Consider the following 27,289-nt stretch of genomic DNA (forward strand, 5'->3'; position numbering starts at 1 on the left):
TACCAATGAAGGTTGCTTCAAAGCCCTGATGCACAACACGTTCTCATACAATCCTCCTCGTCCCTCGTACACAAAACTTTAAAGGTCACAAGCACCTAACTGAAAATTAATGCTAAGTTGCCGTGTATCTATGTTTTAAGCACCAGAAGCTGCACACCTTGTGACAACATTTATGGATATTACAGTACCAAAAGCCAGAACTGAGACCCAGGTCTTCTGCAGTAACAGATTTTACAGAGTTCACAGTCTAAATACATCACTGGACAAAAAAGCAAATCAATACCAGACAGTGCATCAGTGGAAGAAGACATAAACTTGACAACTTTCTGGTGACTTTGAACTCCAACATCAAGCTGCTTTCTACTCTGGTTCACGCTGACTCGAAACCCATCATCTGAGGTGGTCTTTGAGAATTAAATTAACTGACAAAACATTTTTGATGAAATAAGCAATATGATTTATGAGCACATGAACTACAACCTAGCCACAAAAACATGTCTGGAACTGTTAAAAGAAAATTTCAGTGTCCCTACTCAAAAAATGGATATTCCATCCAAAAGTTCTATGGTTTACTGACCTTTAGTCTTTAAGCATCATCAAATTTGATCTTCCTCATTCATCTATCTCTCCTTAAACAGGACACTGGCAAAGACCTGCCTAACAGCAACATGTACGCAACAGGTTTATTTGAAACATCAGTACTGCCGTAAAGGAAGACCAGATACACTGACAAATTTAGAAACATCAACTCATAAATATCATATGCGGTAAATCCCCTATTTAGTATTTATTAATTTAATCCCTCTTTTAAAATTTATGATCTAGCTTTCAGTGGCACCAAAACCAAAGCCCTGCTAAAGACCAAAGAAAGTAAATCTGAGCATTTCTTTCATAATCAGCTCCTCTATACCATTTTTGTGTTCCCTCCACCCTAAAGTCTTTAGACACCAACTGACTCAAACTTCACCACCTTGCTACTAAAATCTCAAGAGACATACCAAATAACAACCACATCCCAAAATCTACCTAGAACCTAAAGTTATATGCTGCTCCCCTCACTGACAGAGCAGATCTTTGAAATATCATGATAGCAAGTAGTAAGAGGACAGAGAGCTCAAGATATTTGCTTTATTAAACCTTCCCTATATGAAATACTTACATTCACCACTCATAACTGTATCTCATTTCAGTGAAGAGGAAGTGAAAGTAAATTTCAAACAAAAGGACTTAATTAGAAGACAAAGAAATGCAGAAAGAGTACAAAGAAACCTTTTCTTAATCATACAATATCAAATTATCAGATCACTGAAAATCATCTTAACAGTTATGTTTTGAACAGTGTAACTTCCCCCCAAAAATATATTCCTCACCCTCACTTTATAGCTAGAAGAGGTACATAGTGCTGCACTAGAAATTGTGTTACGTCATAAAAATGTCTTTACGTTGTGAAATGTAGAATATGTAAATATAAAATGTGAAATGTAAAGTCTTTAAACTGTGAAGTGTTAAGTACACCATTTTTCTTTGCTGGACTGTCCCACCAGCGAGTACTCCTGAATCCCCAAAAAATTAAGCATAATTAAAGATTATACATAATTTTATGAATCTCTTCATCACTGCATATACCTCTAGAATTTTTTAACTCACTACCAAGAGACATTTCCCAAAAAGAAAAAGACAAAGGCAGATTATATTTCCATCGCTACTGTCATGCTCTTGAACTCCTTCCACCTTAATAATTGTTTCAAGTATTTTCTCCTGCAACATAGTATAAGCATTAAACCGTGTAACAGGTTACACCGATTATTTGTCAGTCACCCCAGAGAACAATTTCATTTGTAATATCTTTTGAATTTCTCACTGTCTCTCTCATAATGGTTCATTGGAAACACACATTAGAATTAGAGTTTGTTTAATTTTTTCAGAAATTGTTAAAAGCTTAATGGCTAAGTCTTATGAAGTTTTGTAATGGAAATATACCATCCATCACATAGCTATATTGACGCCACTCAGGTGGATGTGGCACAATGTCTGTAATTCTCACTTTTTGCTTCTATATAATGAGCACTCCTATGTCTATTTAGAGAACTTCATCATTGCTACTTCATAATATTACCTTTCAAAAATATTCCCTTATCATAAAAAAAGAGCTTCTAATATAATGTACCTCTCCCCCTAGTATTTTTAAAACTTGGGTTTAACAATATTTACACTGACCAAGGAAAATACAAACTCTCATTAAATAACAGATAAAAAAATTCATATGGCATACATCAGCTCAACTCTTAGCACAATAACAGCAGTAAAGCTAAGCCTCTCTTTAAAGAGGTATGTCAGGTAAGATGTGTTAGAGCTTCTGTTCTCTTTGAAACATCTTACCACTGTATTGCATTACTTCAGCTAACTGTGTTGAATGAGATCTAGACAACATGGTTTGTGCCATACCACCAAAAGGTGCCCTTTCAGCAGCTTAAAATTTCTGAGGGTTTGCAAATGTAAAATGCACATAAAAACTGAATGACTGAGTAACAGGCAATAATAGCTGAAAAAAAACTTAGGTGTTCAGAACCCCATATTTATATGTATAGTCTTTCAAGCCAACTATAAAAATTAAAAGCAGAAGCTACTTGGTACAGCAAAAAGGAGAGCTTCATTGTGGGATATACACTAAGCGTAAGGACCACTCCAATTATTCCAAGAAATATAAATATCTATGTTTTCAAGGTCGTCCTTATATTGTGTCCCAAACTGCAACAGATTAATTAAGCAAAACAAACTATGAATCGGTGGTATTAAAGAGATGCCATATGTTTACCATCCTTACATTAAATCCTAAAATATTTCAACTGTTTAGCAACACTAGCATATGTTTTTATAAAAGCAAACATATAAAAATTGTGTAATGGATTAACAGCTACATAAAAGACAATATCACAACTACAATTTGTATGGTATAGCTCCTGTCACGCCATATTTCTGTCTTTCCTTGCTCGTTTTTATGCTTCACTCTACTGGCTATTTCTACTAACTCAACCTATTCTGCACAAAGTGCTCTTCTTCCAAACCCTCCTCACACGGCTCTAACAGGTCTCCATTGTGCAGACCATAGAGAATGCACACTCACAATCACGCGAGTGATGGCTCTACTAAAGCCTGAGAGTTATTAATTATTTGCATTGCAGTAGCAAGCAATAAGTGCAGACACACTGCCTCAGAAAGAGCACTTAATCCCAGAATAGGATCTGGAAACACCACCAGGCCACTGAATCCCCCAGGTACTGCTGTGGACCACATTTTCTCCTGCACTTCCTACTGTGGATTACTATATGTAACAGTTAAATGCAGGAATTTTTGGTGATGCTAAGTAAGGGAGACAGGAGGAGGAGCCCGGAACAGGTCAGAACAAGAGCAGGAAGAACAGCAGAATCTAAATTGGTATTTGTTCCTCGGGTTTGTATGGGGCAAGAAGATATCGGTGGCTCAGAGGGTGGCAAGGGACAAGCGTTGCTAAGAAGGGTCAAAACGTGGCACCTGCGGGGCAGGGCAGGCGGTGTGGGGGAGCCCGCAGCAGCAGCGACACAGCTCCGGGCAGGGAACCTGCGGCAGGTCCCGCACGGACACGGGGGGGCCGAGAGGTAGCGAGGCCGAGGCCGGAGCGCCATGTCACGGGCCGGGAGAGGAGCCGGGCACGGCCGGACCGGGGCCCGCGGGCCGCAGCCTCCGTGACAGCCGCGCCAGCACTGCCAGGCCGCGCCCGGGCCGAGCCGAGCGGGGCGGCTGGGGCTCGGCTGGTGGCCCGCGGCCGGACCGCGGGTCGCCTTCGCACGAGTGCGGGCGGCGGCACCGCCTCCCTGCCCAGCCCGTGCTGTAGGCCCCTCCGACTGTACAGGCCCGGCCAGCACAGGCCGCGGCCCCGCCGCCGCCGCCGCCGCGGCAGGCCCGGCCCAGCGCTGTCCGGCCCGGCGAGGGCTGGGCGAGGCCGCGCAGCGCGGCGGGGCCCTCCGCCTCCACCCTCGCCCGCTCCCTCCCTGCCTGCCCGCCCCGGTCGCCGCCGCCGCCGCCCACGGTCACTCACCCGCTCCGCCGCCCGGCGCTGCCTCGCGGCCGCGGGGGAAGGGACGCGGCGGCCGCGCCGAACGGAGGGAGGGCGGGCGGGCGGCGCGCGCAGCTCTGCGGGGGCCCGCGCGCGCGTGGTCGCGCCCGGCCCGGTGGCGGCCGCGTGCCCGCTGCCCCGCCGGTGCGCGCCCCCGCGGCGTCCGGCGCGCGGGGCCAGGCCGCTCACGTGACGGCGCCGTTGGAGCGAGGCAGTTGGAGGCGGGGGCGCGCCGCGCAGGCGCTCTGCGGGAGCGGCCGGGACCCCCCGCTCAGTGACGTCACTGCCCCGGCCCGGCGGCCCCGGGAGGCGCCGTGAGAGCCGGCAGTGCCCGTGGGCGGCCCGGGCGGCTCTGCTGGGGTCGGGGGCTGCAACAGCGAGAGGCCCTCGGTGGCAGCCGCGGGCCCGGCCGTGGCCTCACAGGCCTGGCTGAGCCTGCGGGACGGTGGGTGGAGGGCGGCCGGGAGGGTTTTCCTCGTCAGGCCCCGGCGCGGGAGCCGTAGGCCGCGGCCCCGGTGGGCGATATACACGCTCTGAGCGGAGGGTGCGCAATGATGTGGCCTTTTGTCTGCAGGGAGTAGCTGCCACCCCCTGCTCGGCGCGGCCCGTGTTACACAACCTGCTTGTTATTCCGTCCTGTGCGCCGGCGGTCCCGGGCGGATTCCTTCGGCGCTGGATATGCTGGGCTCGTCCGTTCCTACGTGTGGAACAGGAACAGCCTCCGGAGCCCGTCGGCCCCGGGCGGACACGGCTCGTGCTGCCTGTTGGTGGGCGCGCGTTCTCGCCTCGGCCGCCTCTGCCCGGGAACAGCCGCTCCTCGTGCACGGCGGGACCCGCGGCGCACATTTACATGAATCCACACCAGAGGGGCCGCTAACGTGTGTTTGTCAGGGCATCCGAACTTGGAGTAGTTTGATCGCTACGTAATGTTATCCAAGAGCAGGACTCTCTTTCTAGTTTGCATTATAGCATTAGCTAAATGCAGCGCTGGTTATGCTGTTCCCAGTTCTGATGGCTGGCATAAGGTGCAGTACAGGCTGGTTACTGCATGTATCAAGTTTCAACACCCCCAAAAGAGAAACACAATGTTCTTTCTAAAAATCAAATTTAGAATTATCTTATGGATGACTATATTAATGCTGCCTTTACATATTCCTCATATTTTGTAATGAAATGCAAACATCAAGACAAAGAAGGATGAAGTTAAAATGCATTGGTTTTCCTTTAGTTTCTTTTTTTCAGTTCTGTTTTGAGTCTTTGAGTTGTGTGTTCTCTAGGGCTTTCTGTAGTGCTACGAAGGCTGGAATACATTAAATATTTCTCTTGCTACCATCACAGTAAAAAGGAAGCATTAAACTGAAGGCATGGTAACACAGCAATATTTTCAGGCACCACACAGGGTAGTTGCAACAAAACAGTAACACCTTTGAAGCAGAGCACAGTTTTTAACCCACTCATATTTTTTTTTTCTCCCTTGTGATATGATTCTTAAATCACCATTATGCAAATCACGACATGTTGGGTTTTTTTCGGTTTTCTCCCAGTTTCAGAAGGTCTTTACTATCTGGAGCAAAATTCAGTTAAACACATTTGGATTGCACAAATTTTCCAGCATTCAGCCCTTTTGATTTCATTACTTTTGACACAAGCAGCAGGCAAAGCACTGTTGGTAATCTGATCATTGTTAATTGCCCTATTCAGTTCTTTCTTTACACTGTCAAAAGTCACATAACTCCAGTGACCCATCTCAGTTTAACAGAGCATGCACTTTTGATGTGACCACACTGGGCCAGTCCCTTTATAGTCACAATTGTGTGTCATTTATATAGTGAACTTGCCCACCTGTGGCACCTGTGTAACAGTTTGATTTCACATTTAAAAAAAAAAATGGACCCCAATGGCCAGTTTCATAGGTATTACAGAGATCTTTGTATACAGTGACAGACCAGGTGTACACAATTTCAACTGCACCATCTGCTAGCTTTCCTTGCAATATTTTTATCATGTCCCTTTACACATGAGCTCCTTGGTAATAGTCCAGATCTTGCAAATTGTTTCCATTGGAAAGCAACCTATTTATTTTTAGGAAACAGTCTGCTAGTGCCCTGAACACAAGAAAAAGCAGTAGAAGGCAGTTTCTTTGCTTACAGTTCCAAGTCTCTATTTAGCCTCTTTCCAAGATGTTCCTGAATTATTTTCCTTACAGCCTTTCCCCACCTTTCTATGTTTTTTGTTCTAAATGGAGTTTTTGAAAATACACTATACACAGGTATCATACTGGCCTTAAACATGGTCACTTTTGAGTGTTAATTACTAGTTCTCCAGTTGTCAAAGTGTGGAAAGGAGTTAGAAATACGCTTAACTGGATAAAGAATGTATTGGGTATGGTGGTGGAAAAACAGGTTTTCTCCCCTGCTGCAGGGCAGTATTTGCTACTGTCAAAAGCTGAGATATGTTATAGCAGTAGGTCAATAACTGTTCAAACAACATCTCACAGGAACATCATTCTATTGTCTGGGTATGTCTGTATGTATTTTCTCAAGATAGTTGATTTAAATTATTTTAAAACCCAGGTGCTTCATTTATTTTGTAAATTGCGTAACTTCCTAGAATGTCATACAAAGTTAGACTTCTGAAATAAATTACTTGTTGTAATAACAATTCTTTGACTTTTGCAAATGCAGAACAGTAACAGCCAATAATTAAAATTTTCGAGTCCCATAGTGCAAATCTACATCTTTTGATTAAGAATATCTGGTCTTCATGCTATTTTTCCTTTCGTTGCCAACCTTCCTTGCATTAGTTAGTATAGGAACTAGAACATGTTCCCCTTTACCCAGTTTCCACCAAGTTTAAGACAAGATCATTCTCTTTCCCTACATAAAGACTCATTATCAGCTGTCAGTTGTTGGATCAAACAGCAGTTGCATGTCCTAACCTAGAAAGCAGCAGAAAAACATTCAGTTCCACAGGTGAAAGGGACTGTGGCTTTTAAAATTGACAATGCAACTTGGTGAACAAAGGCAAGGTTCTGAAGGGTGTTTAGCCACTGATTTTATGACTAAAGGTAGATTTTAGTAGAGAGATGAAATGTGCAGAAGCTACAAGCTATTAAAAATTATCCAATGGAATACACAGATTCAAGACTGAAGAAAAAGACATTTTATCCCAGAAACAAGAGGAGTTGCAGTTATTTGCAGAGATTGGTGTAAAACAGGGAAAAAAAATCCTCGAATGAAGTTTTGGAGCACTGGAGGAAAACAAACAAACTTCGATAGCCAGCACAAAACAGGCCTTTGAGACTTACCCATCAAACTAGCTTGGGCACTTGCCTATGGAACTGCTGCTAGAGTTACTAATTCTCTGAGTACTTGAGATTTCACTCCAGTCCTATTTACCTTAATTTTTATCTTCTGTGGAGGCAATTATATGGGAGTAAATTAGTAAAACTTAATTTTAGTAAATTAGTAAAACAGAGGCATAGAAACTGCCAGTGTGCCTTTCTGATGGGATTGCTGGATTGTGGGACTGTTCTGTTGAATATGGCAGAGCACAGAACCAAGAGACCTTCAGGTGACCGCTGTGCAGAAATATGCAAATTGCTAATTAATCACATGATTCTAAATAAAGAAAAATGTAAATATAGACTAAGGGAAAATGCAATAAAATAATTTATGAATGAAGTACATACAATATGTCATTCTGAAAAGCAAAAATCAAATTACAGACCTTAGAAGATTAAAAGTTTGAATTTGATATTGCGAATCGCCCTCCAGGCTGCTAGAGAAGAAATCTTATTAAGCACCACATGTTTTAGTTTGAATTCATCTGTCTTGGACAAATATAACAAGGACTATGCATGCCATTCTGATCTTCCTCAGCATAATTCTTTATCATATTCTAGGTTTTATTAAAGTGCAATTAAATAGTTATCTCTATGATGTGGTTTTATGTATGATATATTATTATATATTTATTGCAATCATATATACACATACACAAAAGTGCAGTTTCCAAATCAATTGTTGAGAAATTTCACTCACTGTCTCCAGCCTTCTGCTATTATGTGTGATTGTCTCCCATTTTTTCTACCTTAAAACTATTTTACTAAGTCTCCTCCTCCAGTTTAACTAGTAATCTTAGTGTGGCACAATAACCTCTGGGAAATCCATTCTGCATTTTATTCCACCTATTTTTTTCCCCCCTAAGAATTTGTTATTGTCACAGGCCCAAAGCTGCCCTTCTCCTTTTTTCCCTGTTCTTGTGCAGAGGTACTGAACTGGCAAACCTCCAGCTATACAGTACTGTGTTCGCAGGCTGAATGAGGGGGAATGTCCACAGCTATGCATCACTAACATTATATGATGTGGGAGCACTCGTAGTGACCCAGCTGTGCACCACTCAGCTCTGCAGTATATTCGTTCTCAGCCTTAGTGTCCTGCTGACACTGGCAGCGCTCTGCTCCCATGTCTCCTCAGGCTGAGGATGGGTATGCAGAGGGACAACTGCAGTCGCATGGCTCAATCCCAGCCTTAGCTAGACACAAAAACTATGTCACTGGGTGTGTGCCTCTGATGTTGCCATGGTACACAAGTAGAACAGAAAAGAGGAGAGGACAGGAGAGACCTGCACACCTTCAAGAAACGCAAGGAAGAGTATCCAGGGAAATACAGACCCGTCAGCCTCACTTCCTTTCCTGGGAAGGTTATGCAGCAAATCCTTCTGGAAGCCTAGAAGGACATGAAAAAGAAGGGACTGCGTATAAGCCAACTTGGATTTACCAAGGTCAAGCTATATCTGACCAATCTGATAGCACAAGAGGAGATGATGGCTTCAGGGAATGGAGAGCAACAGATGTCATTTATGTTGTTAAATCTTGCATTTGGGATGTAATAGCCCATGCACGGGTACAGGCTGGGGCTCAATTGGCAAGAAAGAGGCTTTGCAGAAAGGACCTGATGGACAAATTGAACCCAAAGATTGTGTGAGAAAGAGAGCAAGCAAACAAGTCAAGGGAAGTGACTGCAGACCACATCTGGAGTACTGTGTCTGATTTTAAATTCCCTAGTACATGAAGATATTGACAAACTGGAATGGACCCTGGTGGATGGTCACCAAGATTATTAGAGGCTTGGAACTTATACCAAACTGTGCTTCTTCACCCTGATGAGGCTGAGGCAGTAAATTTCCTGCTGTTTCAGCTGCCTAGCAGGTGGACATAGAGAGGAAGAGACAGACTCTCTTGGAGGTCACAGTGAAAAATGTGAGAAAAAAGGAAATTGCATCCAAGAAAATTCTCACTAGCTCCCAAGGGAAGAGTAGTCACCTGCAGGGCAGAGATTTGGAAGAATCTGTTATCTCCATCCTTGAAGATATTAAAAACTTGACAATACAGGCTCCTAAATAATCTGATATAATTGTGAAGTTATCCCTGTGTTGAGCATGGGGTTGGACTAGATCATCTCTTAATGATTTTGTCTAAATTACTCTGTGTTCTAAACGGCACAATCAGGGGGTTTCCTTCAAAAACATCCTAATGCCTCAACCCAATAATATATAATTCTAATTCCCTTCCTGGACCTGGCTCAGAACCACTTCCAAGGGGAAGGGCTTGCCATTTAATAGAACTTTTTGAGACATAAGTTCATAGTAGCATAAATACTTGGTGGTGGTGGAAGGCAATTGAGACAGGAATGTAAACATCAAGGGCCATTGAATACTAGTACTTTTTTTCCAGTGAAATATAAACAGGTACCAATTAAGAAGTCCAGAAGGGAGTTTTGAGAAGTAGACAAGTGAAACAGAAACAACCAAGAATTTCTGGACAGAGCATCAAGGCTACATAACTCTTGGTACCCATTCTCCATAGCATCCTACAAGGAACTCGAGTTAGAAGGAAGGGAGAATTAAGAATTCTGCCATACAAAGTTGTGGAGAGAAGGGTAGCCCATCCCTGAGATAGGCAGGGGGTGTGTTACTGTGGAAAACCTTACGTATCAAGCATAAAGGGATGATTGTACTTGCAGTTTGAGGGAACTCCATGATTTTGCACATCTGCTATGTCCCCATTGTCTTCATGTGCTTTTATTATGATGAACTGAAAGTTGCTATAAATTGAAATTTTAAAGGCAAGTCCAGGATTTGCATGCCCTACCTAATGACACACAGATTTACTGGGGAATGGAAGACAAACTAAGATGCATGTAGCTTCCTACTAGTACCAATGAAGTGCATGACAATGCTGAAGTGGCACTGTCCTATTCAGATCAATATCATAACTATGGTCCTATGGATTAGGAAGAAGAGTTTACCACCTTCAGTTCTTTCTCCTCCAAAGCCTAAACGTAATTCAAGTTCTTCTTCAGAACAAGCATCAGTGAAACTTGATGATATAGTATTGTCATGTGCAAATTTATATGAAGGGTAAGGATCTGTTACTGATGTTACTCCACCAATAACGTGGAATTAAGCTCCAGTCCACTAAAAATACCCTTTTCACACATTTAGGTTTTGTTACACTGACACAGGTTACATGTAGTGTTTGAGACTGTATGTCTTCTACTATTTGAGTATTTCTGCCTTGAGGATTCTTATGTATCTAAACACTGTGGTATCTGGTTTTCTTCAGCTACACTTTAAGAGTTCTCATTTGAATCAGGAATTGAAGGAGGCAACTTGATCTCCTGGCACTGTCCTTATCGTTTCTTGTCAGACCACTGTTTAACCACTATTACTTCGCAGAGCCTTTCCACCGATAAGGAACTTGTGTTGTTATTGAGATAATTATCAATGCATTAGAACAATATGCATCAAAATTAACAGCATTCATGCTGGTGATCATCAAGAGGAAAATAATGCCTAATAAGACTTGCTGTGGCTACCTGTAGCATAAATCCATATATAAAAAAAATCAGGTTACAGTTGTCAATGTTTATTACACATTAAGAGCAGGGTACATTAAGAGAAATACTTTACCTGATATTTTGAACTATTGCACAAAGAAGTTGAGACATTTAATCTACCTGTAGATACCAACACTGTGAACTGAATTTGCTGTCCCATGCTTTACAGACTACACTTTCACATTTAGAGAGGTCTTCATCTAACCAATTTAGGAATCTCCCTTAGCATATGAGATATGAGACATACACCTGAGAAGTCCAAAACTCCTTTCACTAAGTGTGAGGGAAGCCTTTACTCACATGTAAAAATCTGTATTTGTTTAGATAACTCCATCCCAGCTATTAATAAAACCCAACATAGCCTGATTTTGAGATCTGAATTCAACTTGCAAACTATTGGGTTTTTTGTTACAGTGGGATTACACAAATACATGCAAAAAAAAAAATGTTATTCCAAGTAGATTACTATTATCTCTGGTTTGACAACTTTCCCTATGCTGACAGAAAATACTTGCTTAATGATACAGCAAAATCCCTGCAAATCTAAAATACTGTTTTGAATACTATCTCTCAGTAACTTTAAGTCATGTTGCACATATTTAATAAAAAAAAAAAAAGAAGCATAATTAGTGCTGCAGTCAAGTACTCAGAAGTTTTAAAACAATAAAGGTAAGGTCATCTATGAACCCTCAGTCTGTTCTCTCAAATAAATTTATTTAATTACACAAGATTTTTTATCCCATCTCACTTGTAAGGATAAACAATGCTCACATGAATGAGCAGTGCTTTACTACTTTTCTTATGGCCAAAGATCTTAAGACTAAACCAGAATTCATCCTTAATACAGAATTACACATGTTCTCACTGTTCCTTCTGCAATACTGCAGATGGGTCTGATTACTTCAGAAATTATTGCTTATCTCCACAACAGCCCCACTTGTGAGGACTGGAATGGATTTTTATGCAAGGAGAACTGAACACCAGGGAGATTAACAATCAGAACTATTAACTAGTTTTGAGTACTCAATCTGAAATTGTTCAGGACTGTTCAGAAACATGTAGTTCTACATAATTTCATATATATTTAAGTATTTATAGACTTAAGTTGAAACAGGCTGTTCAGCATTTGAGAATCAGATTCAAGAAAATCAAATTTAATTTTATACTTGATTTTGGGTAACCAGTTAACAGTACCTCATTTGACTATCTTTCCTCAGCATTATTTAGGGACTGCATGACAGAACAATATGCAGTTTTCTGCTGAAGTAATTGCAAGATCATACTCTCCCCCTCTTACCCCATTTCCCATATATATTTCTCCTACATGCTAAGGAATTCTGTAAATACAACCACCATTTACAAACCAAATTACACAAGCCATTAAGTCCACAGCACAAAACAGTCTAGCAGATGACAAGAATGTGCTACCATATGATTAGATACTGCTACAACATAACTCTTGAAGAGACAAAGCAGTTATATAGTCATCCTACACATCAAAAATTAGATGTGACATTAAAGCCTGTTTTCCATGCCAGGCTTTTGCCTAAGGATACAGTAATTATTTTCTTCCTTGAATTTGTAAATTCATATCTATTACATAGATTTTATTCAACGTGCTTTATGTATTTCCATCTGCTATCTTATCTTCACATTTTGAGTGTTGTTACCATTTTAGTCCCTAAAGTGTACTGGAATTGTTAGACAAAAGAGGAAGAGACATTTTCTGCTCCTTAGAGAGTCATGACCAAACATGGAAACAGTTCAAAAGTTGACTTGATCTTTGCTTTAAACAGACATTTGTTATGCAGATTTTTCCTCTTCAGAAACCTGTTTACTAAAATCAACTGAAGTCAAGCCTAGTCTCAAGTTTAAAGTTCTAAAGAACATGTTAGTGATGGGATCTTGGTTAAGAGCTCTTAACCTAAACACAACCCTTCTTATCCATGTGAATTCTGTAGAGACAGAGCAAAATCTGATCTATGTATAGAAATTGCATTAATAATTTTAAGTAAGTAAAAAAATTCGAGGCATTTTACTGGTAGCTGTTTTACAGATTCGTCCTAGTTTCATGACTGACCAAATCATTATTTTTAACTTGATTTGGACACTAATCTGTGTTAAACCAGTATTTACATCAGCCTGCTGTACTACTGAGTTACAGAAGTTTTGTAGATTTTGTCTTTGCCCTTGTTCCTATTATCTAGTTCATCTTGACAATAGAAACATTGATGTCTTTGGACATCATTCCAAAAGAAAAGATAATATTTCCTCAGTCAAATGAAGCTGTATTCCATTAAACAAAATACCCTTTAAACAAAGCTTTACTGATGCATATACTCTTCTGCCTTTGCTGCAAAAACAGCTTCAAGAACACTAAGGAAGTAACCTATTTTAGTACGGCAAGTCACAAGTAAGCTACATAAAGAAATACTGTACTTTCTATCATTAATTTTTGTCCACATTTATTTATGAGTAAAAGAAACAGCAAACATTACAACAAAGGGGACATTCAGACCCAGATTAAAAAAAAAAAGAAAAAGAAAACAGATGCCTGATTAGATTCTGAATTTAGGCACCTCAAAACTGCTGACAAAGTACACAAAAATAAGTGAAAGTGATGAGCATTTCAGCAAACTTTTAAGTGCATTTCAGTATTTATTTAGATGTTTTAAGCTCTCGCACTAGATTTTACAAGCTGGTGAACACTGGCAAAAGTATTTCTCCCACAGAACTATAACCACACATTCCCAAGACAGTATAAATATATGGTTGAACTAACATTAATACACATCACCATTTTATCAATTACATAATAAAACAAATTATCAAGTATCCAAATATTAAGTTACGCAGCTTGAAAGGCATACAAAATATTACAGAGATCTGCCCAAGTCACAGCAGAAACTCAAGGAGGAAAAACGAAAAGAAGAAAAAAAAAAAATCACACTTTCAACAAAGCGATAGTTGGTAAACAACTGTCAATAGGTACAGTAAAAGAAAACTACAAGATTTTTCAGAAATTTTCTGATTAAGAATTTTTAGCTACAATAACAAAGCATTTCTAAGTTTTAAAAAAATATTTACTAAAGTAAAGGGCATATTCTATACTTCCTGCACAAGACAAAGGCAACATTTTACTAGAAATATTAAATAGCCCCTCCCAACCTTTTCAGGCCCTCTGTTAAGTTGCACATGAAGTGCCAACAATAATTTTACTGTAAGGCTTTTTGTCTGGAGACATTAAAGACTTGTGTGCTTCTGTACAATTTAAAAGATCTTCTACATGAATAACCAGAGAGTAATGACTTGTAAAATGGAGAGGTCTGCAAGTAACAGAAAAGTACAGATGCAAGGGTAAAAAGTTGCTGTAATTAATAGTATTAAAAAAACAGACTGTGCAAATCCTGATAATTCTAGTGCGATTGTGGGAGACAAAACATACAGTGAGCAGGCAAGACTACTTTAGAGGCCGTATTCTTCAATATTGAAATGACTGTAGAAAAAAAGATAGTAAGGTCCAGATAAGCTGGTAGTTCTCACATCATCAGAACTATGCTCATTTTAAGGAAAAACATATAGCTGATATGCTGGGTGTTTTGGCACCTAATCTCTCTACAGATTCATTTATTTTAGTACCCCAATTTTTAGTAGTTGAAACTAGGTGGGTAAGACTCAACGGCATGATTCAAGGATATTTGATCTGGTAATCAATAAACAAGGAGACAGCTCAGAAACAGGGTACAGCAAAAACATTTACTGGGTCTCCAAACGGATATTTACTTAAACATAGAAGTTGCATTTCTACTTAGCCTTTAGCCTATTAAATACTCCTAAGGAAGCTTCCTTTACTACTAAAAAATACCAGACTGATGTCTCTGGCATGCAGTCTGCTTAATTCTAGTTTCCGTCCTTTATTCCCAAGGAAGTACTATAGGCTGTTAAGCTTTACTGAATACAACAATTATTTCGGTGACCATTGGAGTCTTTAAAGCGCAGACGCATCTTGGGGCGGTATTTCTCCAAGTACAGAAGTTGCTTGCTGTTGAAAGCTCCACGCCGCTTCCTAGATGGAGGAAAACATATTTTAAACAGAACATCAATCTCCTGCCCAGTGAAATAATATCACCAACCAGAGAAAAATATTTTTAGGTCACTTAAAAAAGCCACCTTTAAGTCAAGGCTATAACCAAAATAGGGATAATTGAAAGTTCAGTGCCAAGAAAGAGGGTGGTAGCTTCCTTTCACAAATACTTCATTGGACCACATGCTCAAAAGAGTCCATAGCATTTAAGACAGTGTTCTACCTCTGATGTACAAAATCCAGAAATCTTACAGTATTAAGAAAGTACATAAATATTTTAAGTCCCCATAATAAGAAGCCAAACAGAAATTGAACTTTGTTTTCTCAAATCATTAAGTACGTGAAAAAAAGGTACATGTTGATTGACTGTTTGGAATACCAGTCTTCCTGTTCCTCATTTTATATAGAACCACTACAAGCTGAATTTAACTCTTCAAAGACTTAGCAATTATGCAAGAAGTATTATGGTATTGTTTATAATAGCTGCAGCTTCTTTTAAATATAGCTGAAACCTGAAAATTAAGACATTGCGACTAAAATTCTTCTCATCCAACTTACACTTATTTAAAAAATCCAAGGAAATATTTGTTTTCAGTAGACCACCAGGAAAGACTAGGAAGAACATTTTAGCACACTTTTGTCTAATACAGACGAAAGGATCCACGAATGTGAATGAGTGTTACTTTTAGCTAGGAGACAGAACTTAAATTCTAAAGGTATTCTGCCTCTCATATGTAAAATTTCCTTTAGTGCCCAAGGATGTACCAACACGTTAAATCTTGGAAACAGCTACATATTAGCTTCATACTTACTGTCTTATGAACTGCACTGCATCTTCATACTTCATTCCACATTCTATCAGTGCAAGAGCAACTAAGACTGGAGCTCTAGTTCAAAAAAGAAATTATATTCAGTTTAGCTTTTGTCAATGCATACTCAGAAAAACCTTTACCCAGTTCTCTCTTTTGTCCTATGTATCTGATGCTTCCTCTCTGGGAAGGCAAAAAAGGCAGAAGGCATTTCTATATTAATTGAGCTATTATACCACTTGTTTTTGAGTTACTCATTCTCATTAAGATAAGGGTTTAAATTAACTCTGGTCAACCTTAGCTTTTGACTTTAGGTATAGGAGAGTACAACTGGAATAAAATGAAAGTAATCTTCAGCCATTTGTTTCAAAGCAATTGATTCTGGGGAAGGGTTGCATATGGGTTTCTATCCTTCACAACGAAGCATCCCTAGAAGCAGTCTGAACCGCCAAAGCAGAAAACAGAAGAGGAGTGTCAGGTTCAATAAAAACTGACAAAATGTACAAGTAGTGTAACAAGTTTTAGGAACAGATGAAATCCACAGGCTGCTGCACTCCCCTGAGGATTTCCTTGCTTGCCACAGTATTCTTCATCTGACAGAATACAGTTTTCAGTTAGAAAAGCTTGACAGAAATCAAGCCCAAATACATTAGCAATTTATGGCTCAAAAAAAAAAAATCATGCCACACATGAGCAACAGAGTTGTGCATCTAGTAGCAAGCTTAAGTGATTTTGTATGTTCAGGGATTTAAGAGAAAACATACATGATAGAATGCTAGAATATTCTTTTCAACTAATTAGCTGCCCAATTTTGAAGAAAACCCAACAGGTAGCACTCTAAGCAGCAGAAAAAGACTTCGGTTTTGGCAACATTTATCATTACAGTCAACTTTGTTACATGTGAAGCCATAACGGAGTGGATAAGCCAGGCTTATGGACAGCAAGATCAGAAACTTCCATTTTAAATTGGACATACTGAAATCCATAGCTATAATATAGCAACTGCTTTTAGAACAGATCTAGTTCCCAGGTAGTCTAGAACAATAACAGAAACATCATTATGTGTCCCAACTGTTGGAACTGTATTTAAGACAGTGGCAGCAGACAGAGGGAGCCAGGCTAAGAGGAGAATATTTAGCATTATCACTAATAATTTTGAGGTCACTTAGATGTGAGACAAATAGATGTTTGAGACTTTGGTCTTGATGTGCCAGAATCAGCCACTTGTTTGTGGATAATGGTTACAATACCCGTGGTACAAGGAGACTGACAATAATACTGAAATGGAGATGAAGAGGAAGCAGGCAAGTCAATAAAAACAAAAGCATTAAAAAAAAAAAGAAGACTTAGCAAAACAGAAATACCAATGGGACATTTATCAATATGCTTGGTACAAGAATATACTTGTTTCCTTAATGCAGTAGATTTTGTGAGAGCTGTGATTGTAGCATCATCTGTTGACCAAAAGGCCTTAACAGATGTATACAACAGTTTCCTGCCATCTTCACTATTTTTAAGTGTGAGGTCATTCCAATACGGGATATGTGACTATATTACATTTACCTCAAACTTCTGTACTAGATCTGGCTGAACAAGTCTGACCAGGAATTCAACAGATCTTTATAAAGCTTCGCTCACCTTCCAAGACCAGCAACGCAGTGTACAGCAATACAACAACCAGGTTCTTCACGAAATTTAACTTTAAGGAGGTTTAGCCAATCATCAACAATCTGGTTGGATGGTGGAGCACCGTCATCAAAGGGCCAATCCTAGAATACAGGATGACAAATATACAAAGATGGAACTCTTTTTGCTTGTAAGATGTGTGTGTAGGCAAAAAAAAGGAGGGGATACAATGGACAAAGTGCTGACAGCTAAGGAAACCATTTAAACCTACGATTTTCTAGCAGTATAACTACAGCAATATTAGGAATACATTCCTTTCAATCAGTTTTCATTGAGCATATGATTTTGATCAAAACTGAAATTTTTTCCTGACAAGAAAGAATGACTGCACAGCTTTTTCCTCCATCAGCTGCTTGAACATACTCATAGAGTTAATAAGGTGGTATCGAAAGAATTATTTTTTTTGGAAGGGGTGGGGTGGGGAATGGGTTGGTTTTAAACTCTGCTTTTACACTACTTACCAAAACCTGAATGCCTTCTTTTTCCACCGGAGCAGTGTCATAAGTAGCTTCACACACTCTTACCACTGTGGTAACACCATATTTCTTAAGTTCCTAGGGAGTGAAAAAAAAGTTGCTGTGAGAGCAAACTAGTTGCACTTAACCATTTAATTTTCTCAGTAAGTTTACTCAGTAAGTAACCTCATACAAATGCTTGCCACCCTGTGAAGAACAGAGAAAGCTGAAATAACTAGAAGTCTATGTGCTCATGCCAGATACCCTTAAGTTCTGCTGCAAACATAGTTTTACGTGCAGATTAAGTTTTGTTATGTTGGATCAAACTTTTTTTAATCTAAAATCAGATCCAGCTAAATATTAATTAATCAAGTAGTCCATCTCCAAAAGATCATTCCTTTTAAAGGAACAGGAAGTTTCCCAGTTTGCAAAGCTACATACTTCAGTAAACCCCTCTGAGCGAGGTTTAAATCTTCCCCTTCTCTCTCTGCTCAAAATAGGTCTGTAAGACCACTTATTGTTAAGAACTATGAGTTGTCCTAACTAGTGAATAACAAAATTTAGCTTTCCAAAAAAGCACTCACTCTTTATTATTCCTGCAACGACCCATCATTCACATTGTCTGAACTGAACTGCCTGAAGCATAGCCTAAGCACACTTTATCTACGTGTGGTAGTATAAAGTCAAGCAAATGTTATTCTACTGTTTCCCATAAATTATACCACTCCAAATGCAAAATTGAGCTATAATACACCTAAAATCTTGCTAATGAGGGACTTTGCAAACTCAGACCTTACCAGGAAGTAACTTTGCAAGAACTAGCATACACTTTATATACCAGCACACTTTACAGTTCCAACACACTGGATACAAGTTTTTGATGATAAATTCGATACCAGCAGTATTAGCAACATATGCCAAGCTACCTGGCAGTAAACGATTTCAGCACGTACCAAAACACTTAAAAGTAACTTCAGCACCTCTGGATGCAGAGTAAGCCTACTGCCACAAATTTCACTCAAGTAGACACCATGACACAGACGATCCTCTTAAGCTACATTAAAACCATAATCTGCTAACACTGGAGGAAGCTAGGCAGTGAAAGCATATTGCAAGCCTGTTATTTGTTCCTAAGGTTCTGATCCACGACATATAGTGAATTATTATCTTTTTAATCACTATGCAGTAACTGCAAGGAAATGTTACACCACTTTAGCCCAATCTGAATTCAAGTTCCTATCACTAGCAGATATTTGTTTTGTTCTACACATAACTCTGCCAAATAATTCCTGTTTTCAGACCTAAACAACATACTTAATGTACCATTATGGTATAACTATTATTTGGCTTCACTATCAGAATTACATTTGTGAAGGCCAAAGTATATCTGAATAGATTTGTCTGTAGCTCTTTGAAGCACAGCATCAGTATTTGAAAAAAGTCAATATACAAACAATTTCAGTACTTCCTCATGGCTTTCACAGCCATTAGCAACTAGTAAAGAAGGAAATTGTAAATACAGCACGTTGCTCAGGCATTAAAAAACCACATCAGTAAGAATTGTGTCCTGGCCTTACCTCTATAAATTTGTTTAAGGTTGCATTGGTTGGATTGTGTGTGATCAGGAATCTCATGTTCTTGTAGGTGATTTCCACAGGAGCAGGGCGGTTCATTCGGGCCATATTGATTTAGTTAAACATGCAACAAGATTATGAAAGGGTTAAAAAAAATTCTAATACAGAAGTGATGCAGAGAAACTGAAGTCTACTTCACTATACTCCACGTGAAATTCTCAGTGCTTGGAAGTATGAAGTTGGGAGCAATGGGAAATGAAATGAACCTCCTAACAAGAAGCAGCAATTCTTCAATCCAGTAATACTGAGGCAAAAGAAAGGCAGTGCACTGAGGTTTACCCCATCCAGGTCTGAATTCTGTTGTTAAATGCTCTGCCAATTTCAATTCAAAACTTCTTATCCTGGTCAACCACTCTTAGGGGGGCTTCTTGGTGGAGTAGTAATGAATTTCTACAGTTCACTTGTCTGCATAGAGGTCGTGCTGTGCCTGGCAGTAGTCTCCACTGCCCTTCAGAAACTCCATAAATGTGTGACCAAGAACACCACAGAACTGCTGTAAAGAGAGGGGGGAAAAAAAAGCATAATGAGGACAGGTGAAACAAGGTTATTTTTAAGACATCAAGCATTATCAAATGAAAAAATAAAAACACAGCAACTAAGCAGTTTCATGAAGTTTATTTTTTATTCCAAGAATTAGGTTTCTGTAAGAATCCTGTCACCTTTCTTAGCAAGGATTATTTGAAAATACATTTACTTAATACAAAGTTTCCATATAGGGTTATTTCAACACCAAATGCTGAAATGTTTTAAAACACCAATTCGGATGTGCTAAACATAGCAACAAGTTTTAAGAACCCCAGTATTTATATAAAGCATACTTTTTCCAGGATACCCATACAACTTCCTTTTCCATTCTGAATTGAGAGATATCACAACATCTACTAAAGTGACAGTGACTTTAAGTAGTCTCATGAAAGCAAGGATGAGATTCCTTGAATATTCAAGTTCAGCAGTGGACAATTTTTAGTGTCTGAACAAAACTATCAGTCTCTACTTAAAAGTAGAATCACTTGTCTTAACGGCTAAAAAACTTACTTTGCTTGTAAGCATCATTAATTCACATGCAGAACAGCCAGTAGAAAAAAAAAAGCACATAAATCCACCTGACTTAAATAGGAGGCCATGAAAGCAAATGCAGTCTTTGTGGTCTAACAACAAAATGTGAGCTTTCGAACACTTTGAGACTTTCAAGGCACACAGATTTCTAACTAAGGAACATTTCACATACTAAAGGCTGAGGACCCATAGCAACCTTCATATGCTTTTAACTGTCTTTTCACACCAGGACTTTATTTATACCAAGATAGCAGTAATAGTCTAGCTAAAACCATACATAAGCAAGTTTATTGAACAGGTTATTCCTGTCCAGTGGTATGCTGTTTAGCTATGGTTAAATTTATATATATAATTACTACAAGACGCAACTAGGAATTAAGATAGCAAATGAACTGCTCCAAGTTGGGTATTCATTTGCAGATGTTGTAAATGAAGCACCAAGATATGCTTTTATGCACTGTGGAACCCTTCCAGCTGAGGAGTTAGTTTTGTACCCAGCCACAGTACCAGTCCTGCTGAGGACACCTGCGTAGGGAACAGAAGGGAAAACAAGAGGAGTTCTGTTTCCCAAAAGAGAGGTACAAGTTGAACCACGTGCCCACCAAATATACTTAGGTACCAGAGAGAAACATAATTGATCCCACAAATGTTTAGCAGAAAAAAGTTATTTATGTTAGTCAGGCAACTCATTTTCATTTTCAGACAGCTTCCTGATAAGAGTTTTAAGGTGTTAATTGCAGGCATGACTTGAAACAAACAAACAAACAAAACAAACAAACAAACCAAACCACACAAAAAACCCCCAACTTGCTAACAGATATGAGAATTAAGTTAACAGAAAGAAACTAAGATAACAATTTCACATGCATTTTGCTGCCAATCCAGAGATACTACCATCAGCTGGTAGCAAAGACTATAGGATTAAGTTTGCCAGTTGCAAAAAACCTATTTCAGTTTTTATTTTTGACAACTTGAGAGACAGCAAGAACTCTATAATAGGCATGAAAAAGGAGTAAGAAGGGTCCTCTGAAGTCAAAGGCCAACAGAGTAACAGGAACCAGGAGAATTCAGACTCGGAAGAACTCCAAGAATCATCATCTGACTCACCAGCCATGTCCTAGCAGAAGGTGGCAGGTGTGCTTTTAAAAGCCTCCTAGGACCAGACCTAGGAAACAGCTAAAATAGCAACTGAAAAAAAAGAACTGAAGATAACTTATTTAAAGTCGCTTTCAATTAGTTTAAGAAGCAGAACAGCAAAAAGGGACAGGACAGCTTTAAGCAGATACAGCTGCACAAGGTCTTGTGCTACTTTTTGCATGCACTGGCAGATCTCATGTTTATCTCTTCCTAAGAAGAATCACAGACAGTCCTTTTCCCTGGTAGAGGATGAGGGAGTGGAGGCTGTCGGAAACAGAAATGCATGAAAGTGAGCTTGAGGACACAGAATGGGGGGAAAAAGAACACAGTGTAATGGGAAGCAGTTAACATGTCTCCATACTAGGACAGGTAGGGAGAAAGAAATAATGAGAATTCATCCAGCATGCTAGGCAGGCTGCCCTTAGCATGCAACTAGGAGTTCTCAAGATACCAGACAAACTCATCGTGGGGATAAGGAAAACAGCAGGCAGCAAAGTATTAGTTAAGTAAAAAAATCATTCATTTTAATGCAAATTGCTAATCATATCTAGAAACTGGGTGCACAGTTCAAATTCTTATACAAAGCTGAAGCAAGTAGATTATGCAATGTTACATTTGAGTTCTATGTGTTATTAACCCTTACAAAGGAATTCATTTTGTTAATTACTGACTTAGTATTACACACATCAGCACCTTAATAATTCACACAGCTAAAGACCTAACCAAGAATGTATTTAAGCCTCACTGTTTGCCTTGGCAACTGCTGCTGCCATATTATAAAGGAGCAAAGTTCATATTTTCCTTTGATGTGAATGCCATCACTTCTTACCAATGCTAGCAGGAAAGCTTCACATGCAGACCAACTCCTTTAGACAGCAACACACTGTACTACACTAAGACAGCTCTGCCAGTCTAGTTTAGTCCTGTTCTGGGAATCAAATGAAAATTAAAGAAAAGTAGTACATGGGCATGCTGTTTGTGTTATGGCATTAAGTTACAGTACAAGGCTTCATCCACCCTCAGTAAAAAGACCTGGAAGATGAGAAATCAGCTATAAAAATACTGTTGCAGTAATTAAGACAATCTCAGGCTTTGAGGGAACTCAAATGATGTCAGGAACTTTCAAGAGGCTTGGAAACAGGGCTTTAGAATTACTACATTGTCTCATACAGTTTTGGCAGGTAAGCATGAAGTTGCCTAAGTGAAACTCAAATGCATAGTGTTGTATGCAGAAGGTTCTTTAACAGAGCAACACCAACTCATTGCTTTTACCATTAAGTTGGGTACTCCAGTATATTCTTTTCAATTTACATATAAGTTTTCCTTGAGGAAAATTAACACTGAAGGATTTTGGAAAAAGTAGCAGCTTCCATCATGACAGAAAGCCAAACAACATTTAGACCATTAGAGCCATCAAAATAAACTTAGAAAACAAAACTAAGGTTAATATGCCAGGGCCACATATTAAGAGAAGGCAACCTGTCCATTATAGGTTACAGCTGTGTTAGTTATGATTGTACCACCTACTATAATTCATGCTAGCAAAAGTCAGAGAACAGTCTATTCAAGTAGAAGGAAAGGCTTTAATTCATGCCCTTCTTTGAGACAGAATGCTAAAGTATCCGTCTTCACTGACCAACAGACTCACACGTATGTTAATACATGGTTTGAAACAATCACTTGTGTCTGACAAAAACGGCTTATGAAAGTAATCTGTTAAATCGTTACTGATATGGGGAAAGCAAAGAGGTGTAAGGTTATCCCATGCTGCTGACGTCCTTATCCAGAACTCGGTGGCATCTTGAAAAACATGCAAACAAAAGCACTTGCTTATGCAGTTACATGACACTTTACCTTCAGAAGATGAGCAAGATGATTCGCAGTTGCTCAATCCACCACCTCATAGACTGAAAACATTTATATACAGAACCAACTATGTGGTCTTCCATCCTCTGAAGTCAAGACCTGACACGCACTCACCTACTAAAACCACAGGATAAGAACTAGAGAACTAAAATAAGCTACATTTCATGACAATTTGAGAACACCTGCAAGGAAGTTCATTGCTCTAACTTACTACCTGACAAAAAGTTACTGAATGACAGATACCCCTGACTTCCTCTTACTACTCAGGGCTTAAACAGCAACTGCCAGAGCAGTCAGGGAAGAGTGGGAGGGTAAGGGGTACAAACTGTGAAGCCATAAGGCAAGACAGAGGCACACCTTTGTAAGGTGCTGTTGACAAGATGTATCTCCTATCTACTGGGCCCGTACTGTAATATCCACAGTGATAACATTGTCCATTTTAGCCACAGACAGCAACCCATTGCCTAAGAAGATACACTCAGATCTCACTGACAGGAAGGGAAAGGTTTATCATAAATTTGTTGCGACATGCTCTCTGCCGGAAGGATGTTCTCGTGGTTCAAACATGCAGTGAAGGGGGAAGAAAAAATTATCTCAAAACTTCCTGTATAACAAGTCAATGCAACTTCCAAAGATGATGAAACTGAGGCCATGTGACTGCGTTCAGAGTTCTTCTGTGTGGACCACAGAAACAACACGCTAAGAAGCCTTAGCAGATATTGCGGAAAATAAGACACCAAAAAACCCATTTCATTCCCTTGTCTAAATGACTTAACAATGCCATTTCAACAGCAAACTATTTAAATCCCACCATTCTACTAAAGTATTATTCAATTATGTTTTAAGCAATAACGTGAGAAATTTAGCACATACACAGAAAGAGAGTTATTGCTGTATTTCATCAAGTTTAATAAAGTCATTAACACCTAACAGGAAGTTGCTGTGGTAAGGAATTACTGACTTCTGTAAGGACTTACAGAAGAATGTGGTAAGGAGTTACTGACTTGCATTTAATACAGAAATATCTCTTCTATTGATCCGATAAAGCAAGTTTTAATTTTTTAAAGAAGGTGAATATCTGCTGCTAGTTTACAATTCAGTAATACTCTTATCTGGGCGCTCAGGTTAATGTTTAAAAGTCATCACTTACAGTCAGCCTACACACCGGGATAGATCCGGCATTCTTATGTGGCACATATTCTGCCAGAAAAGGGAAGTTTCACTTGACGAAAGTTATTAGATAAGGCTAAATTCTATTTATTTACCGCCTTACTGACACATTTAGTTTCAGTAAGACAATGACAACCTTCTCCCTTGGCTCCTGCTGTATCTGTCACTCATTTTCCTTTCTCTCTCATATTTCTTCTCATGGCTCTGCAATTTCTATATTGCTTCTTCCACATTTTTCCCCAAAACAACTCTGTTCCTGGCAAGACAATTTCAATTTCGCTGTTCCATCACTAGAATAATATGAGCTGACATTTAAGTGTAATCTTCAGTTTTCTTGGTTTGGCAGTTTTATGAGATTACAAAGAGACAGGGTTCATACTTCTGAGTCACTGCTTTTGAAAGACTCAGCAGATGCAGGTAGACATACTGGAAAGTTGTTTCCAGCAGAAATAGGAAACACCAGAATCACAGGAACCTCATGCCAAAAAACTGTACAACTGTCAGCTCATAATACTTGCCATGCGCATAGCTGCCTACCAGAGAGCAAACAATCCTGCTTCTGTTACTGTAGGTTCCTTGATTTTGTTAGTTTTTTGTCTTTCTTGTTTCCCTGCTTCTGGAAGGCATGCTACCACCAGCAAGCCATGTGTTATTTGATTGATTGTGCTTAAATATACAGAGCGCTCTGTGGTCACAGATGTTAGGCAGCACAGGCACCGAGATTACTAGAGGGGGTAAAAAAAAAAAAAACCCCACAAAAAAACCGGCAAGCATATGAGGAAAGCAAAATCTTCCAATGGTGAACTGTGATCCACCTCCAGAAGGAAATGCCTTCCTTGAAAAGCCAGATGGCAAGGTCTTAAAAGCAGGTTCGGTCAAAATTAAGGTATTTGACTACAGTCGTCAGCTTCTGAGGTTCGAGGCAGATTGTTAGAGAAATATCTGCTTCAACGTGTACTTAATACTTCTCTGCGGACTTTTCCTGCCGAACAAGACAGGCTGCACAACCGAGTTCGGGCATACCCCACCTCTACTGCATAGGGCTCATTTTGGAAAGGACTCACGTCCTCGCTCGCAGCCGGCGCTGCCTCCCCGCCCGAGCACGGCGGAGACAAAGCCGCCGCCGGGCCGCCTTCGCCTCGACCGCGCACGTGGGGCCGCGGCGGGGGGCGAGCGCCAGCCGCGGCAGCCGCGCCTGGCACCGGGCCGGGCCGCCAACCGCCCGCGGGCAAGCCCCGGCTTGCCCGGACAGCGCCGGGCCCCGGCCGCCCCCAGCCGCGGGGTGCCGGGCTCCCGCTCCGCCCGTCCCTCTGTCCCCGGCGAGGTGACGGTGTCCGGGCCGCGGCAGCGCCGCGCGGGCCGGGCCGTGTCCCGGTGCGGCGGTCACGGGTTCGCATCACGCCTCGATCAGGCTCCCGACGCGGAGCCATCTTGTCCCCCGGAGCCGCCGCCCGGCTCGGCCTCCCCCCGGCAAGAGGCTCCTGGCACGGCCCTGGGCGCGGAGCCCCGGCCCCGGGGGCGCTGCCCTTCCCGGCGGGAGACCCGGCCCGGCAGACACAGACCCTGGCGGGGGGAAGGCCGGGCCGGCGGGCGGGGCAGGCGGCAGCTGGGTTCACAAAGCGGCTTTGTGCCCGGGCCGGGCCGCCCGGGAGCCGCGGAGAGGTCGCCGTCTCCTCCTTTCCCGGCGGAAGAGGAGAGAGGGGCGCCGGGGGCGGCAGAGAGGCCGAGTCCTGCCGCAGCCCGGCGGGCTCGGCGCTCCAGCGGCCCGCCCGAGGGGAGCCGCAGCCCAGCGCTTCGAGAAGCCGCCTGCAGCCGGGCGAGAGAACAAAGGGATAACATGGAGGAGCAGGGGGAGAAGCGCGGGGAGCCGGGCACGGTCGGGCGGCCCGCGGGGCGGGGGGCCGGAGGGCGCGGGCGGGCGGCACTCACAGGAATATGGTTACTCATTGAAGACTGTAGCCTGATCATACAGCCGGGGTGCGGGCGCCACAGCCGGGGGCAGGAGGAGCAGAACCAGGAGGGGGAGGAGGCGGAGGCGCTGGAGGCCGCGGAGCTGCCGGCGGGGGTTCGGCGGCGGCGGCGCGGGGCAGGACCATACAGCGGCTGCGGCGGGCGGACGGCTCTGCGGGCAGCGCCGGGCGGACGCGGCTGCACCAGGAGCGACACTCGGCGCCGCCTCCCCCACGAGCGCCCCGGCCCCGCCCCTCGCCCGCGCGCGTCACTGACGGGCGTCGCTCCCGCCCAATCAGAGCCGCCGTCGGCGCGTCCGGGGCGGGCGCGAGGCCTCGTGGGGCGGGGTGGCGCCGGGTGCGGGCGGTGCGAGCGGCGGAGGCGGCCGGCGGGAACCGGTTCGTGAATGGGGCCGGGGCGGGGGCGCCGCCGGGGGCCGGGCTGGGC

General features: G+C 41.6%; 3 protein-coding genes and 1 long non-coding RNA gene across 9 annotated transcripts in view; 1 reads left to right on the plus strand and 3 right to left on the minus strand.

Annotated features, from left to right (window-relative positions):
* The window catches only part of PHF3 (PHD finger protein 3), a 50,628-nt gene extending 45,759 nt beyond the window's left edge, over nucleotides 1-4,869 (minus strand). The window contains exon 1 of one of the 6 annotated variants that reach the window (XM_064650233.1): nucleotides 4,713-4,869. The gene's annotated coding sequence lies outside the window, so the exon portion shown is untranslated. Of the gene's footprint in view, nucleotides 1-4,075; nucleotides 4,212-4,712 lie in introns of those variants that run through there. The other 5 variants (XM_064650239.1, XM_064650236.1, XM_064650237.1 and 2 more) reach the window with 5 other exon arrangements.
* LOC135411979 (uncharacterized) lies at nucleotides 4,268-6,754 on the plus strand. Its single transcript, XR_010429414.1, has 2 exons — nucleotides 4,268-4,538; nucleotides 4,668-6,754. It is a non-coding gene; the product is annotated as an uncharacterized LOC135411979 (long non-coding RNA).
* Nucleotides 6,755-13,443: 6,689 nt separating this feature from the next.
* On the minus strand, nucleotides 13,444-20,148 carry PTP4A1 (protein tyrosine phosphatase 4A1). The gene is made up of 5 exons (XM_064650246.1): nucleotides 19,607-20,148; nucleotides 18,036-18,128; nucleotides 17,527-17,657; nucleotides 15,892-15,966; nucleotides 13,444-15,061 (listed from the first exon to the last, which is right to left on the minus strand). Exons 1-5 carry the CDS (start codon nucleotides 19,709-19,711, stop codon nucleotides 14,944-14,946), a joined length of 522 nt encoding a protein of 173 aa, XP_064506316.1. The 5' UTR covers nucleotides 19,712-20,148; the 3' UTR covers nucleotides 13,444-14,943.
* Nucleotides 20,017-26,955, minus strand: LOC135411977 (uncharacterized). The gene is made up of 2 exons (XM_064650247.1): nucleotides 26,822-26,955; nucleotides 20,017-20,156 (listed from the first exon to the last, which is right to left on the minus strand). Exons 1-2 carry the CDS (start codon nucleotides 26,858-26,860, stop codon nucleotides 20,061-20,063), a joined length of 135 nt encoding a protein of 44 aa, XP_064506317.1. The 5' UTR covers nucleotides 26,861-26,955; the 3' UTR covers nucleotides 20,017-20,060.
* Between the last annotated feature and the right edge of the window lie 334 nt (nucleotides 26,956-27,289).

The sequence above is a fragment of the Pseudopipra pipra genome, chromosome 3 (genome assembly GCF_036250125.1).
Source record: "Pseudopipra pipra isolate bDixPip1 chromosome 3, bDixPip1.hap1, whole genome shotgun sequence".
Taxonomy (NCBI): domain Eukaryota; kingdom Metazoa; phylum Chordata; class Aves; order Passeriformes; family Pipridae; genus Pseudopipra; species Pseudopipra pipra.